The 15,270-nt window shown below is 36.7% G+C and overlaps 2 protein-coding genes across 4 annotated transcripts in view; one reads left to right on the top strand and one right to left on the bottom strand.

The window, feature by feature from the left end:
- Positions 1 to 15,270, top strand: part of LOC144659493 (meiosis-specific protein MEI4-like) — a 221,261-nt gene that overhangs the window by 165,830 nt on the left and 40,161 nt on the right. The gene's annotated exons all lie outside the window — the stretch shown is intronic.
- On the bottom strand, positions 165 to 15,266 carry LOC144659791 (deoxyguanosine kinase-like). 3 transcript variants are annotated; one of them, XM_078520302.1, is made up of 9 exons: positions 15,192 to 15,266; positions 14,553 to 14,872; positions 13,920 to 14,006; positions 12,730 to 12,851; positions 11,945 to 12,021; positions 11,461 to 11,518; positions 2,729 to 2,799; positions 2,145 to 2,226; positions 165 to 1,665 (listed from the first exon to the last, which is right to left on the bottom strand). In XM_078520302.1, the coding sequence occupies exons 2-9, from the start codon at positions 14,821 to 14,823 to the stop codon at positions 1,549 to 1,551; spliced, it is 885 nt and encodes a 294-aa protein (XP_078376428.1). In that variant the 5' UTR covers positions 14,824 to 14,872; positions 15,192 to 15,266; the 3' UTR covers positions 165 to 1,548. The 3 variants fall into 3 exon arrangements, with proteins under 3 accessions (XP_078376428.1, XP_078376427.1, XP_078376426.1); XM_078520301.1 differs by having other exon boundaries at positions 14,553 to 14,875; positions 15,192 to 15,218; XM_078520300.1 differs by lacking the exon at positions 15,192 to 15,266 and having other exon boundaries at positions 14,553 to 15,171.

Genomic DNA, 15,270 nt, shown 5'->3' with positions numbered 1-15,270 from the left:
ACCAGCCCCCCATTCTTTTTTCATGAACATCTTTCAACATCATCCAAATTTGTCACAATTAGGCCTTCCACTGTAAACCTATAAGCCTCATGGCATTTGAAATTAACCTCAGAGATAAAAGAATAGTGCTACACCCTGTGATGAAAAACAGAGCATTCAGATATATGTACAAAATGCTTTATTCACTTTTACAAACAATACAAAAGCTAGTACATTTGATGTAAAGGAAGTGTAAAGTATAATGTATAAATGCAATGCGACAGCTCTATCTTGTGGCCACTTTTTTGCATGGATCAGTAAGTTGATTGATTGAGCGATAATAAAATTATAATTACTATTTGGTGATAAAGTAATCCAATTTAAAATTTAAAAGTTAAGTAATAAATATGGCATCATTGTTGCCAGTAATTGTTGTCATTTTTACACTAAATACTGACTTTACAAGTTCATATACAATGTTGTCAGATAATAATTGATAATGATTTTGAAATTATCTTCTGACAGTAGCCAGCAGATTTGAGTAAAACATATTCAGAGATAACAAGATGATTTTCAAAACACTGACTGTAGCCAACAATTCTGGATAAAAGTATATTATGAATAGATTATCAAGAAATTTTGAAAAAATGCTGATGGTAACATGAGGTTGTTTGTAAAATTAAATATTTATTTACATGGTTGCAGTAAATTTGCAGTAAATCAAAATGTTAGATACTGGAGAGTTGTGGTCAAAAAGAAACAATGCCTTGCCTACTAAAGAAAAACTCTACTGTTGGAATAAAACCACCCATTTGAATAAAGAAAAATTTAACTCAGTGCCATTCTGGGTATTGTTTTGTAAAATGGTTGCTGTTATATTCTGTCAATTTGATAACTCTTTTTTGTGAAGTGCATGTAAAAGTGGTGACCATGTAATATCATAAAATCTAATGGTCATTGGTGGCATTACAGAAGTTGAAACCCAAAAATAATACCGGTAGTTTTGTAAAATGATATATTTTCCATGTTTTATTAGTAAGGAATATTTGCAGTTTAGTTTATAAAGATGTAATCCAGCAATTGTATGGCAATTTATTCCAACAGTTTAGTTTTCCAAGAATGTGTTTGCTGAAAAGAGTCAATGCTTTGTAAACAAATCTAACATTAACTAAATGCATTAAAATATCACCTTCATCTGAAATAACATTAATTTTATAAAACCCACTAAAATAATGTATAATAAGCTAACAAATAGAAAAATATACGGAAGTGTGCTGGTAAAAACAATTTTGAAAAATGGTAATTCAAACAGGGTTTTCATTAAGAATGGTAATAGCAGGAGAATAGTGTAAAGTAACCGGAGAATGTGCTTTAAAGGTTCTGCATCTTTATAAAAAAATAGTTACAGGCCTTTGAAATTTAGCCGGAGAATTCTACGTAGTACAAGGAGAATTCTCCAATCTCCGATGCCTAATGAACACCCTGTCAAAACTATTTTAACATTTATAATGCTCTGCACAATTTTAAAGTATCTCTATAATGTTGATCTAATCACATCTACTCAGTTAGTTAATTTCCTTCTACAGAGGGCACTAACTGTTGTGTTAAATTCGCTGATAATTTCTTGCCACTGCTACATTGTTTTGGTTTAATCTGGAGCTGTGGTTCTACTGTCAAAGGCTCTTCCTGTTGAAAAAAAGTAGGACATTAACAATTACCTGAAGCTCAAAAATTTATCCTTAAAAACATAAGGAGAATAACGGCAAGATGGGGGGCTCATTGCAGATTGCAAAACAACAACAACAAAGGAAACAGAATTTAAACAGCCAATAATATTAATTTGTAACAGATGCTATGTATAGTAAAGCAAAATTCTGGAATGAAACAGACTTGGGTTTGAGCCCTGGCTAGGATGATTGTGTGGTGTTCTTGGGCAAGACACTTTACTCTCACACTGCAGGTGATTACATGGTGGAGGGGGGCGGGGAAACCCTGCAATGGACTAGTATCTCATCCAGTGGAAGCAGAAACACTTATGTTATTACAAATCAGCTTATGAACACTGGCTGTTGACATCTGTCTATAATTTACACTATTTGATCAAGCAACAGAGCTAACATGCCCTAACTTAATTGTAAAATTAATATCATCAGTATGGTACAAACCTCTTCATCCTCACTGATAACTGCTTCAGGAACAGAGTGACTTAATGTCAACACTTCCTTCACCATTGACTCATCTAATATTCTGTGAGAAAAATAATTGATTTTTAGAGTTGTTTAAAAGTATTTCTCAGTATATATGTAGTTGTTAAAGCACAGGGAGCGCCAAACCTAATTTTGTAAGACCATCTAAGCCAAAATGGCACATACAGTTACACCAGAACACTCTAAAACTATTGACCCCTGTGTGCAATAATGCTTGGGAAGGAAGGTGGCAGGGCTAGGGTTGAATGTTATTTATTAACATTAATGTTTTTATTCCTTTACCCCTTATTACCCCTAAGTATAAACAGGTGCTACTGAATTGTTGGGGCAACTGACAAATTCTAGCAGCCTTTTGATTAGTGCATACAACCTTAGATCCAGGAAAACTTGTTGCTCATAACTTACAAAACTACAAGTTTTTTAACTGTAATGAGCAGATGTTAGACAGGGTTTATTGCACCAGAGAAAAAGAGCACCTCTTCATAACTTCAGTTTCATTTTATATTGCAACCTTATCTGTCATATTATTGAGCAAAACTTACAGTTTGTTGAAGACATGAAGATTTTCCTGATTCCATGTGGGGATATGCCCTTTCTTGATGTCTTCTGCTACCTAAACAAAACAAACATCATTGAATACAATTAACAAAGGTTATTAAGAGTCAATCTCAGGATATGCAAGTAAGTTCCATCTTTTTTTGCGCCTTACTTTTTTTTAAACCGATATTACAGGCCGGACACTCGAACCATGAACACTTGGACATTTTTTGGGCCTTTTTTGACGGTTAGCCAATGAGAGCTCTTCTTATAAACAAAAGGATTAACATTTTTTAAGCGCCGTCCAATCACAGCGGTTGCGGGAAAATATAATGTGAGTTTTTTTATGTCAGCGACTCGGCAATATTTCGAATGTGAAATGGCCTACGAGCCTGCTAACTACGCTGGAAAGTACATATTTTTCGCTAGAATCTTTCAAGATTTTATCGCCACCGTCGGAGTCTTTTTTATTCCTGTTCGGCAAAGGTGAATGCAAACTCGGTGTTCATCGACAGCAAGGGATCTACCGCTACGACAATGTAAAGCTCTGCCTCAAGTTTATCGGGAAAGAATGCTTGATCTACATCATCAAGGGTTTTCGCTAAGACAAATTTCACAAAATATGCGAGTTAGCGTCGGATGTGTAAATAAAGTTGTCCAATCTTACGAAGACAGCAACTCATCTCTGGCTGGGCCGCGAAAAACACCGGTTCGAAATAAAATGTCAACAGATGTTGTCGAATATGTGGTATCAGAGAAATTATGTAAACCTAGCGTGTATACAAGTGAGATTCAACAGCGGTTGTTGTTAGCGAAGCTGTGTCCAAAGTAAGTCCAGCAAATTCAATCGCATACTTCAGAAAATGCGGCTACGTGACTGACAACTCAGATTTTTATCTTACACATAAAAACAAATAAACTCACTCTTGCCGCTAACATGGCTAAACAACGTAGATTTTCTTCAAATGCAGGCGCAGATTAGACAAGATAAAACAAAACTTTATTGAATAGAATAGAAATTGTTCTGATTCAAAATAAGTCCAGCAAATATACTTTAGAAAACACGGATATGTCTGATTCTGTTGCTATTTTTATCTTATCCGTGGGAACAAATAAACTCGCTCTTGTTGCTACACATGTAAGTTTCCTTCAAGCGCAATAAGACACAGAATGTATGTTACAAACTAAACTTTATTAAATAGATTCTGTTCTGATTCAACCTTATTGTCACGTTCTAGTAGTCTAAAAGTCAAACTTTATTTTTGTACAGCACAATCACAACCGGAAATGCATGAACTAATGTCTGAGTCTGAACTAATTACAGTGTACCGGCACATTATTTGAAGCCGAAATGAAAACACGCAAAAATAAAAACACAACAGGGAACATATAAAACGCAGTTTAGTGCAGCATAACATGAGTAAAGTACAATTTTACCATTTGCATGCATTCCTTGTTTCCGCTCACTGCACTCGGAGAGGGTCAACAATTCCATGTTTATACTCTTCGATAACACTTGGCAATCTCCAGTCATAATTTTCCTTTAATAGAAGTTTATTTCGCAGCGCTCGCTGAACCCGTCGCTGAAGAATCATCAAGTCTCTATCCAAGGCAGAACAATCTAAATATTTCGCCGGGTTCTGTTTCTTTAGATCGACGTGGTCGCATAAATAGCCAAGAACCTTGATTTAGTTCGTTGGCGGGAAGCGCTAAATACGTCGTAGTCGCTCTTTGCTTTCGTATACTATTATTCAACTTCCTTTAGTTCACGCTGTACGGTGCGAATATATCGATAATCAATTCTGGGTGTTTTTTTTCCTTTAGCTTACAAGAGTTGACATCATTACAAGGGCTTTTCTTTTTGATGTTGTTCAGTTCGGCCTCTTTACGCGTCTTTCCGCAAGTAACAGCTTATCAGGAGACGGAAAGAACGAGTCCAAATCCTCAGATTTCATGTATTAAAGCCAGTGACCTTCGTGAGCGGAACCCTCTGTTTTCGAACTGGAGTGAAAGTCTTTCTAATTTCATGCTTGGAGATAATGATTTGAGCCACATATAAATTTCACTCTTTTTCAGCCATGATCGGTATGTTTCACTCTCAATAAATGTACCAGCCTCGTTATGAAGTCACTTCGTGATTGGATGATGGCAAAAAAGCGGGAAAAAAGGCCTTGGTGTTCACGGTTCGAGTGTCCGCACTGTATGTAAAGTACCATCCCAAAAGGGAAAGATTGTTTTTTTCCTTATCCCTTTGCGAGGGAGGTTTAAAAATACTAAGATTCCTAGTCAATTGGCATGTAATAGAAACTAATTAAGTGTCAGAACCTTTCAGCCAACTGACTCCTCTGAATCCATTTTTTTTTTTTTTTGCAACTAAACGTATTTCATATAAGGTACATTGTTTATCTTGGGCAAACAAATGCATGTATCACTCTTATCTAATGTTAGGATTGATTTGCAACAAACTGCACAATAATAAACAAAATGGGGAACCAGAGAATCAATAAATATCATCAAAAGTCTCAAACTACTTTGCTGTCAAGATTGCACTGCACTATTAGAAAACCAATCAAATGAAGGGCTCGGTGCAAAAAGGCGGCCGTAATTTTGGCTTGAAATGAACATTGCTATAACAACTCCAAAGGAGAGCATGCGCGAGTCCGGCATGATCGGACGTGTTTATTGAGCGGAGCCAAATCTCCCTTCATTTTCCTAATTTCCCTGGTATTTTCGACCGTCTAGTAATCTTAGAGCGATGCAGTATATCGATAACTTCAATGGAATCGAATAGTCGCAAGAATAAAAGGGGTGCAAGAGGTTCAATGGAAGAAGAAACCAACGTTGCGAAACGTTCCAATATGGCGGATAGTTGTGACGAGGAGCCAGAGTTGGACGCCTCTTCATCTGAGCCAACACCTGAGCCAAGCCTTACCGACATCAAGAAGATGCTTGTTGACATAAAAACTACAGTTACAGCGATACTCAAGGAAAATCAACAATTCAAGGAGGAAATAAAGGAGCTAAGAGCCGCCCTCAACACCAACAAGAGGGAAACAGAGAAACTTAAAACACAGCTAACAAAGGCCGAGAAAGCAAACGGCACCTTGCAGAACGAACTTGAACAAACAAGACACAAGCTTTATAAACAGATAGAAGAGACGGACAGGCTTGACGAAATCTATGACGAGTTGGAACAATACTCGCGCAAAAATTCCCTGGAAATTGTCGGAGTCCCAGAAAGCGCTTACACATCCACCGAAGAAGTCGTGATCCGCATAGGTGAAGCTGTCAACATCACCATCAACCCAGAAGATATTGAAATATCTCACAAGCTGCGAAGAAAAAACAGCAGACCCATAATTGTACGATTCTTAAGCCACAAAGTGAAGTCCCGACTTTATAAAGCGAGAACCAAGCTGAAGGGCTTAAAAGTGTCTGACATTTTCCCAGACTACCGCAACGCTTCTTTTCAAGAACAACGCATATTTATAAATGAGAACTTGACGGATTTCAGAAGGGAATTATTTTGGAAAGCAAATAAGAAGAAAAAGGACAATATGATAATTAGCGCGTGGACAATCGATGGAAAACTTTTTGTGAAGACATCGCCAGACGGATGGCCGATTACAATTTACGGTGAGGAGGACTTAGAAGATCTATGAAATCAACAGACTATTGAACAAATGAAGGGATAACGGACTGGATTTGCTGAGAGAAGGAACTCTTAAAATAGGTTTGTTTTTTAAAATTTTGTGATCGTTAGTTTTGTTTTTTTGATCAGCTTTTTTTTGTCGCTTATTGTTATTATTACTGTAGGAGAACGTAAACAAAATATTTCACCAGAGAACTAAATTTAAATGCATAAATCACACAAATGTTCGGTAATTTCGTTAAATGTTAGGGGACTAAGAGATACTTCTAAAAGAAGGAACATTTTTATGTACTTAAAGGATCAGAAAGCCGATTTCTATTTTCTTCAGGAAACTTTTTCCAAACCAAGCGACGAAGCAATTTGGAGAAATGAATGGGGAGGTCAAATTTACTTTTCTCATGGCACCTGTCACAGTAAAGGTGTTTGTATTTTGATCAATCGAGCGGTAAAAGAAAAGGTGGCATGCACATCCAGTGACACCTCGGGCAGAATAATCCTAATTAACATTACATACAATGGCTTGAAATTATCATTTTGCAATATATACGCGCCAAACGACCACACACAACAGCTAGGCTTTATTCAGGAACTGAATTGCCTCTTAATTGACAAAGCCGAAATTGCAACCCTAATAGTAGGGGGTGATTGGAATTGTACCTTGGAAAAGAAAGACAAAAAAGGTGGTGTCCCCTGGAGGTCCACAGCGTATAGGAATTTAGTCAAAATTACAATGGATAGTCTTGATCTTGTTGATATTCAAAGAACACGCCATCCGAAGCTTAACACATTCTCCTATGTGTCTAAGGCATTAGGTGTTAAATCAAGGATAGACTTTTTTCTAGTTGCTAAACATTTAACACAATTTGTTAAAAAAGTGGACATCCAAACATCAATAGCGCCTGATCACAATGCAATATTTTTGTTATTATCGTGGCCAGATGAGCACCCTCGCGGACCGGGATTTTGGAAATTCAATAACACTCTATTAAACGACGAGGAGTACACATCCAAAATTCGAGAATTATATCCTGAGCTTCGCAGAAAGTACTCTTATGTAAACGATCCACAGCTATTTTGGGAACTGATGAAAATGGAAATAAGAACCGCGACAATTTCCTTTGCTAAAGGAAAGGCACAAACAATTAAGAAACGCGAGACAGTGATCAAAGAAAACTAGATGATCTAGATAAAAAAATCTGCAATAGCCAAAATCTTGATAATATCGACTCTATCCTTAAACAATATGATGACCTCAAAAAGGAACTCCAACAACACTATGACAATAAAGGCAAAGCTGCAATTTTCAGGTCTAGATGTCGATGGGTCGAAGAAGGAGAGAAAGCTACAAAATACTTCTTTAACTTAGAGAAAAGAAATTACAATCGGAAAACCATAAATGAAATTAAATTAGAAAACGAGGTAACAACCACAGATGAAAAGCAAATCTTGTCGATGATTAAAATGTATTATAATGACCTGTATAATTCCAAAACAACTGAGACACAGGATAACTTCGAAACATTTACAGAAAACTTGGAGATCCCTAAACTGGAGGACAAGGAAAGGGATGAACTAGACGGCCCCTTGACATATGAAGAATGCAAAAAATCATTAGAAGCGTTTCAAAACGGTAAATCACCAGGAGTAGACGGCTAACTGTAGAATTCTATAAACACTTTTTTGATTTGATAGGATTAGATCTTTTAGCTAGCCTAAACAGAGCATACGAGTTTGGGAGGTTATCGATATCCCAGCGTCGGGGTATAATTACTCTTTTACCTAAAGAAGATGCAGAATTACTGCTCCTACAAAATTGGCGACCCATTACTCTACTCAACGTAGACTACAAAATTGCATCAAAAGCATAGCAATGAGAATCGAACCAATGTTGCCAAAACTTGTGCATCCGGACCAAACCGGCTTCGTAAAAGGGAGGTATATCGGGGAAAATGTAAGGCTAATATTCGATATAATGGAACAAACAAGAGTAAATAACATCCCAGGTATACTCATATCAGTTGATTTCAAAAAGCCTTCGACTCACTGGAATGGTCATGTATTCAGAGCACTCTACAAAAATTCAACTTTGGGGATAGCGTAAGAAAATGGATCAAAATCTTCTACACAGATATTGAAAGTGCAGCCTTGAACAACGGCTTCGCTACGGATTGGTTTAAGCCTTCTAGAGGAGTAAGACAAGGATGTCCACTCTCGCCTTTTTTGTTTATCTTAACTGCAGAAGTTTTATCAAATAAAATAAGACAAAACCCGACCGTCAAGGGAATTTGTCTATTTGGCTCTGAGGTCAAACTAAGTCAGTTTGCAGATGACACGAACTTATTCTGTGGCGATCTGACATTGGTCGAACAAGCTCTAGACACAGTGAATGTCTTTGGTAAATTATCCGGATTAATGCTCAACGTAGAGAAAACAAAAGCCATCTGGCTAGGAAAATGGTCAAAAAATAAAACAAACCGTTAGGGATGAAATGGGTAAATAGTCCAACAAAATTCCTAGGAATTTTTGCTTCCTATGATGAGAAAGGTAACAACCAGATGAACTTCAACCTGAAAGTGCAAAAATTACAAACGAATCTAGATATGTGGATTCGAGAGGGTTAACGCTATATGGGAAAGTGCTAATAATTAAATCTTTGGGGCTATCTAACCTAATATATTCAATTTCGAACACAAACGTTCCCAAGGAGATAGTTTCAACGGTGAAAGATAAAATGTTTCGTTTCCTTTGGAAAAATAAAAAGGACAAAATAAAGCGGACAAGTCTTTATCAGGACTATAGCAATGGGGGGTTACGAATGGTTGATATAGAACTTGCAATAAGATCATTACGATTAGCATGGATTCAAAGACTTCTTTTTGGAAACAAAGGCAACTGGAAAATAGTTCCGGACCACTTCTTTAAAAAACATGGTGACCTCAACTTCCTACTCCGATGTAACTACGATACCAAATACCTTGGGCATTTTCCAGAATTTTACAGAGACATACTTATTGCCTTTGACGAAATTAAAACTTTGTACAACTATGATCAAGGAAACGACATTATCCTTTTCAACAATAAGGATATTTTAGTGGGTGGAAAGCCTATATTTATTAGGGAATGGTTTAATAAAGGCATCCATACGATCCAAGAGCTCTTGAATGAGGAAGGTCAATACCTAACCTTCCACGATTTTCAGATAAAATATCATTGCAAAACGAATTTTCTCCAGTTTTATCAAATCTTGAGCGCAATTCCTGGCTCTTTGAAAGATAAAGCGCGAACTTTAGGGCAAAACCCGATACTTAACTACAGCGAAAATTCTACATCGTTTCTGCTAAATCAAAACACCCAAATTAATCTGGAAAAGTTTAAAGAAGAGACTAACCACCTACTCCTTGCCAAGAAACATCAATCACCCCCTACTGGCCCTAAAAGATGGAGCACCGATCTAAAATAGATACAGAAGACTGGAAAGAAATTTTTAGCGCAAACCCAAAGCTATGCAAGGAAAATAAGTTAAAAGAATTTCAGTTAAATTCATTCATAGGATTGTCGTCACGAAGAAAGAACTCTTCAGATATGGGATCCACACAGATAGTGATTGTGCATATTGCAGTGAACAGATTCTATAGATCATACTTTCATTAACTGCACATTTACTCGAACCTTCTTTCGTAATGTCATTGATTGGTTTAATGTTCAAAATGGCTCTAGTTTCCAACCGGATACGAAAGAAATGCTTTTTTCATCCTGTAAATACCCAAAAACCCGGTGCTAGAGAGAAAGGTCAATTACACCCTCCTCTTCATGAAATACTATATATATGCAAGTAAGCTAAATAACAGTTTACTTTGTCTGACTGATTTTAGCAACAAACTCAATCTTAAATACAAAGTGGAAAATCTGACACATTGACACTTAATCTTTAACTATTAAACTCCTCTTTTATTTTATAAAGTAGTATCGTTTTTTTCCCCTTTTCATTTATTTTCTTCTTGTTTTTCGATCCTTTAGATTTAATGTAAGTAGTGTTAGTTTCTTCTCCTGCTCAGCCTCAATAAATTATAATTTCATTTTAGTAATGTAAGTAACTGTCCCGTAAGTAATGTAAGTAATCAATTTGTAAGTAGTCTTTTTTTTTCCTGTAAGTAATGTATGTAACGGTCCCGTAAGTAGTGCAAGTAATCGTTTAGTAAGTAGTCTTTCTTTTTTCTGTAAGTAATGTATGTAACTGTACCGTGAGTAGAGGTAATGTAAGTAATCAATTTGTAAATGAGCTTTTTCTTTTTGTGTGTGTGTGTGTTGCAATTAAATTAATAAAAAAAAAAAAAAAAAAAATAACAACTCCAAAATTCGCGTGCTGGTTTGTTGACACAAGTGAAACATTGTAATGAATTTATTTTCCGCGGTTTTTGCTCTGTTTCCGAAAAATTACTTATGCAAAAACTAGGTTTTCCAGTCAGCATCTTTTGTACTTTTTTTGTTCAAAGGGAACAAAGAGACTTCTTAAAACGTTGACTTTAAAAACTGAGCTTTCTGCATAATTATGTTATTTCTGTAAAACGGAGCAAAAACCAGGGACAATAAATACAGTACAATGTTTCGCATACGTAAACAAACTCACATGCGAAATTTGGAGTTGTTTGGTCGATGTTCGTTTTCGGCCAAAATCACTGCCGCCCTTTTTGCACCGAACCCTTCAAATTATAAATCAGTCTACGAAAAAAGGTCTTATTTGTGCTAGTCATAATATAAAACTAACAGGGCAGATTCAGGGGTTTCAAAATGTGTCTAAGTAGACGTCAACAACATGAAGAGTAGGCGGCTGTGACAATGCAAAGCTTGTTTGTTGTGAGCTGATTGCTTTGACCAGAGTAACCCACGACATATAATCAAGTAGCCGGCAAAACTCCTGTGGTCGCCAGCTTGTTTTAAAAACCCTGCAGGTTGTTTTCTGTGTGCTGTTGGAATAGGTGTAGGTGTGTCATGCGAGCAAACATACAAAACAAATAAAACAGGTACTACAACAGTAATTACCGGTATTAAAGGCCAATCTACATGTACATCTATCCCTCCACTTACCTCAAACTTATAGCCGTAGTCTGTCCAGTTATACTCCAAAACCCTAGAGCCAACATTTCTGAGCAACAACAACAAAAAGCCATGTTACACTACTGGGTGGTAGATAATATATTACGGTATTTTACTTGAAAATGTCCATTGGGGAAAATAACATGTAACACTGTTCTCTGACAAGCTGCTACACTGTAAGTTCCATGTAAGCGCAACAAAAGAAAGTGTCGACATCAAAGGAATCCATCTCAAACATACACACATGAATACTTTTTCCTTGTTTAAAATACAAGAACAAAACAGACAGTGTAGAAAAAGAAATCAAAACCATTGTGATTATAATTGACAGTTGAATAAGCAAGAGATGCATTGCAATTGGATGATTTACAATCCTGTAACATTGATAGCTGATGTATCATTACACTTGTAAGCAATACCTGGATTCAATAGTTTAGAAAATGCTAGAGACCAAAATGTTGGAATATTTTCCTACCTCATTTCATCTAAAAACTTTTTATAAGATGTATCAAGTCCTTTGAGGTATTCTAAAGGAATCCCACTCTCATAATCCTTAAAAGAAATAATATGGATGTTACCAAAAATGATGTCAAAAGAGATATTTGAGCTTAGCAAAAATTATTGCCCGAGTATCTCAGGCAAGAAGGCTTCTCGTAAGTAGTATTTTTTCAAAACAGGTCATGAGTATTTACGTGTCCTGGGTAATAACAGATTTTTAGGGCTTGTGGCTACCTGGCAGAAAAATAATGTTATTGGGATAATTTATAGCGTACAACTCTCTTGTAACTCAGGGCTCGAGACTAACGGTAGCCAACTAGCCTACTAAAATTTAGGTTTTGGCTACCAGGTTTAGCATTCCTACTAGCCATTTGGCTAGTGAAAAACTCGGAAAAGTCAACTGTTCTTGATAGAAATCAATATACCTGACTAGTGAAAGATAATTTTTGGCTAGTAAGATCTGACATGTCACTGGCCAGTAAACCAGTGAGTTGAAAAATTAGTCTCGAGCCCTGCTTGTTTGGGGAAAAGTGGTGCATGTGTACTTTAAATTGCTTTAAACTATCGGTATTGAAGTCTAGCATTCGCAGTGACAAGAATTCAGGCTCTTTGTATCTCAGGATTAGAACAAACTTAACCTTATTCCAGGCTGAATGTGTGAAACCATACATCCAAAGAAGGAACTTCAGCTACAAAGAACAATTTTTTTCCACTTGAATATACATATAGTATACGTGAAATAAAAATGATATTGTATCCTACCCTTCCTCGTCCATGGATACGCTGACTGCAAGTCTCAGGTGGAACATCAAGATATAGGGTGGTGTGAGGAACCAAAACTGCCTTAAGAGCTTGCTTCCTCAAATCGTTATAGTACTCATAACCTGATGGAATTAAAAATATATTGACAAATTTATTACCATAAGATAGGGGGCTGGTGACAAACTTTAGTGAAACTTTCTCTAACCATTTGCAGCACCAAGCTCAATCTGTCGACTGAATGACTGACTGTCAACTGTGGATCTCTTTCTATCAATCTTGAGAGTTAAAAGGGTTTATTGCAAGATAAGAAATAATTGCACAGAATGACATCATCAAAAAATTGTGCACATCTTTTTTGATATTCTTTAACTTATATGTAAATATCGATGATAATTTTTAACGTTTTAGAGAATTTTAAATTTTAAAAATTGTTTATTTTTACACACGTACACATTCTAACGAGAACTGTATGTACTCCAAAGTGTCACGTGTTAAAATAAAATTTGATTGATTTGATTGATCAGTGCTTGAAATATGTTATGTCCCGTTGTCCAGAAGAAGTAGATTTTTATGTCAGGCAAGTAAATTTTTATGCTCACCTGCTTGATGGGCAGAGGGCCCAGGCAAGGGCTCTACAGACTAAATAATGATTTAAAAAAAAAAAAATATATAAATATGCAACTGTCCCAGGCAAGCTGGAGTTCATTTTTTTCAAGCCCTGACAAATGCAGAGATATCATTTTTGAAACAAAAAATTAAAAATAATTATTGTCGTGCATCGACAGGCAGTGATCAACCCAAAATATGAGTGTGGCTTAATTTCACCCAGTGAAAACTAAGCAGCAATTTGATTGGCTACCATTTGAAAACCTGGGACTAAAGGGGCGTTTACACGGCAGAAAAATTTGGGTACGGACCTGTCACAAAATGGTCCGGACCGACCACTTGTAGAGAAACAGTGAATTCAAAACAGGGCCATAGGCGCCTATGGCCCCGTTTTGATTTGACTGTTACTCTACAAAAGTGGTCGGTCCGGATCATTTTTGCGCGGGTCCGTACCCAATTTCTCTGCCGTGTAACGCGCCTTAATAGGCTTTGTTTTGGTATCAAATGTTTCTGGGTTTGAGTGTCCATTGGAGAAATTTAGCTGAAAGTGGAATAAATCCTGTGACAAACTGAGGCGTTTTTACCTTCATGAGAGATGGTCCCTTGTTGATGATTCACTTCAGCAAATACAGCATCACTGAAAACTGATCTATCCAATAGTACTCCTTGACCTGTGAAAAACATTAGAAACACGTTTGTTTGTACTTTATTTGCAGAACTATGCAGCAAAGTCACTTCCACAAATCTTTAGGTTGTTTTTAATACCAAAAAAAAATCCCCACTTAAATCAAGCCACCCCCCAAAAAACTTGTCAAATTTTCCTACCAAAAAAATCCCGGAATCAAAAATTTCAAACCCAAAAAGATCCTTCGATCATCCACATCACTTGAAATCCCAGGTACACCCCCTGGGCTTTCCATCCTTTCTTTCACAACTCTTGTAGTAGCCTTCCTATTTATGTTTCTCTCTGCATGCATGGTTTCCACCTTCTTCTCCCACTTCACATCCCTGGGTGAAGAGAGGCACTAACAACTCTTGCCAATGTCAAGAACATATAAGAAATAAAGATACTTGCCAGGGCTCAATCTCAAATGTAGATATCTCGTTCCAAAGACTCTTTAGAAACTTTTCAGGTGTGATAATTGATAAAAAATTAACTTGAACTAAAAAATTGCATTTCTATTAAGCTTAATAATTAATTTTTTTACACTGTTTACCAGTTTGTAGGACGTGTTTAGTGGCCTCCATGTAAGTTCTGAATCTCTGCTTGAAGATCCAAAGTTGTAATTTCAAAGCGTACTTCTTTGGGTCTTGGTAAAACTTTGCCAGGTAAGGATTCTTTGTTGTGGGTTCCAGAAATACGCGATAATTGAGCTGTCTCGCTAACCGGCATGCTAGAGTTGATTTACCAACACCAATGTTTCCTTCCACAATAATAAGTTGTGGAGAAGTCGAAGTGTTTTGTCCGGTCGACTTGAATCCAATCATTGTAGTCTTTATACTTGAACTCGACAGGGAAAATTTGTAGCACTGATATCTGCTGAGAAAATATAAAGAACGCCATTGTACTGTTGAAGACATTCGACGCATCACAACTCTGCAAATGTCTCCACGATGAAATCTTCCATTCAAACATCGCTAACTAAGGTTCGATTTCACGAAAAGCGCGCTCGAAAGCTTTCAGACAACAGCAAAATCTATTTGACTTCGTTTCACATGCTTGTTTCATCGAATGAAAGAGATAAATCAAATGAACGAAAGATGCACTTGTAGCTTCGTCTACGACCAGCTGAAGTTGGCCTGTTGCAATGTTTTCCGCAAGAGACTGGTCAAAAGATGTAAAATTTCAAACTCACCTTTTTACTGGCGCTCTTCTTGTTCGAAAATTATTCCCGCCAAAATGTTGTTCCCAAGAGGCTTTGCGTGCTAGCGTGG

The sequence above is a fragment of the Oculina patagonica genome, chromosome 7 (assembly GCF_052425735.1).
Source record: "Oculina patagonica isolate OP01 chromosome 7, crgOcupat, whole genome shotgun sequence".
NCBI lineage: Eukaryota > Metazoa > Cnidaria > Anthozoa > Scleractinia > Oculinidae > Oculina > Oculina patagonica.
The sequence above is the reverse complement of the archived record's forward strand: the minus strand, read 5'-3'. Positions and strand labels throughout refer to the sequence as shown.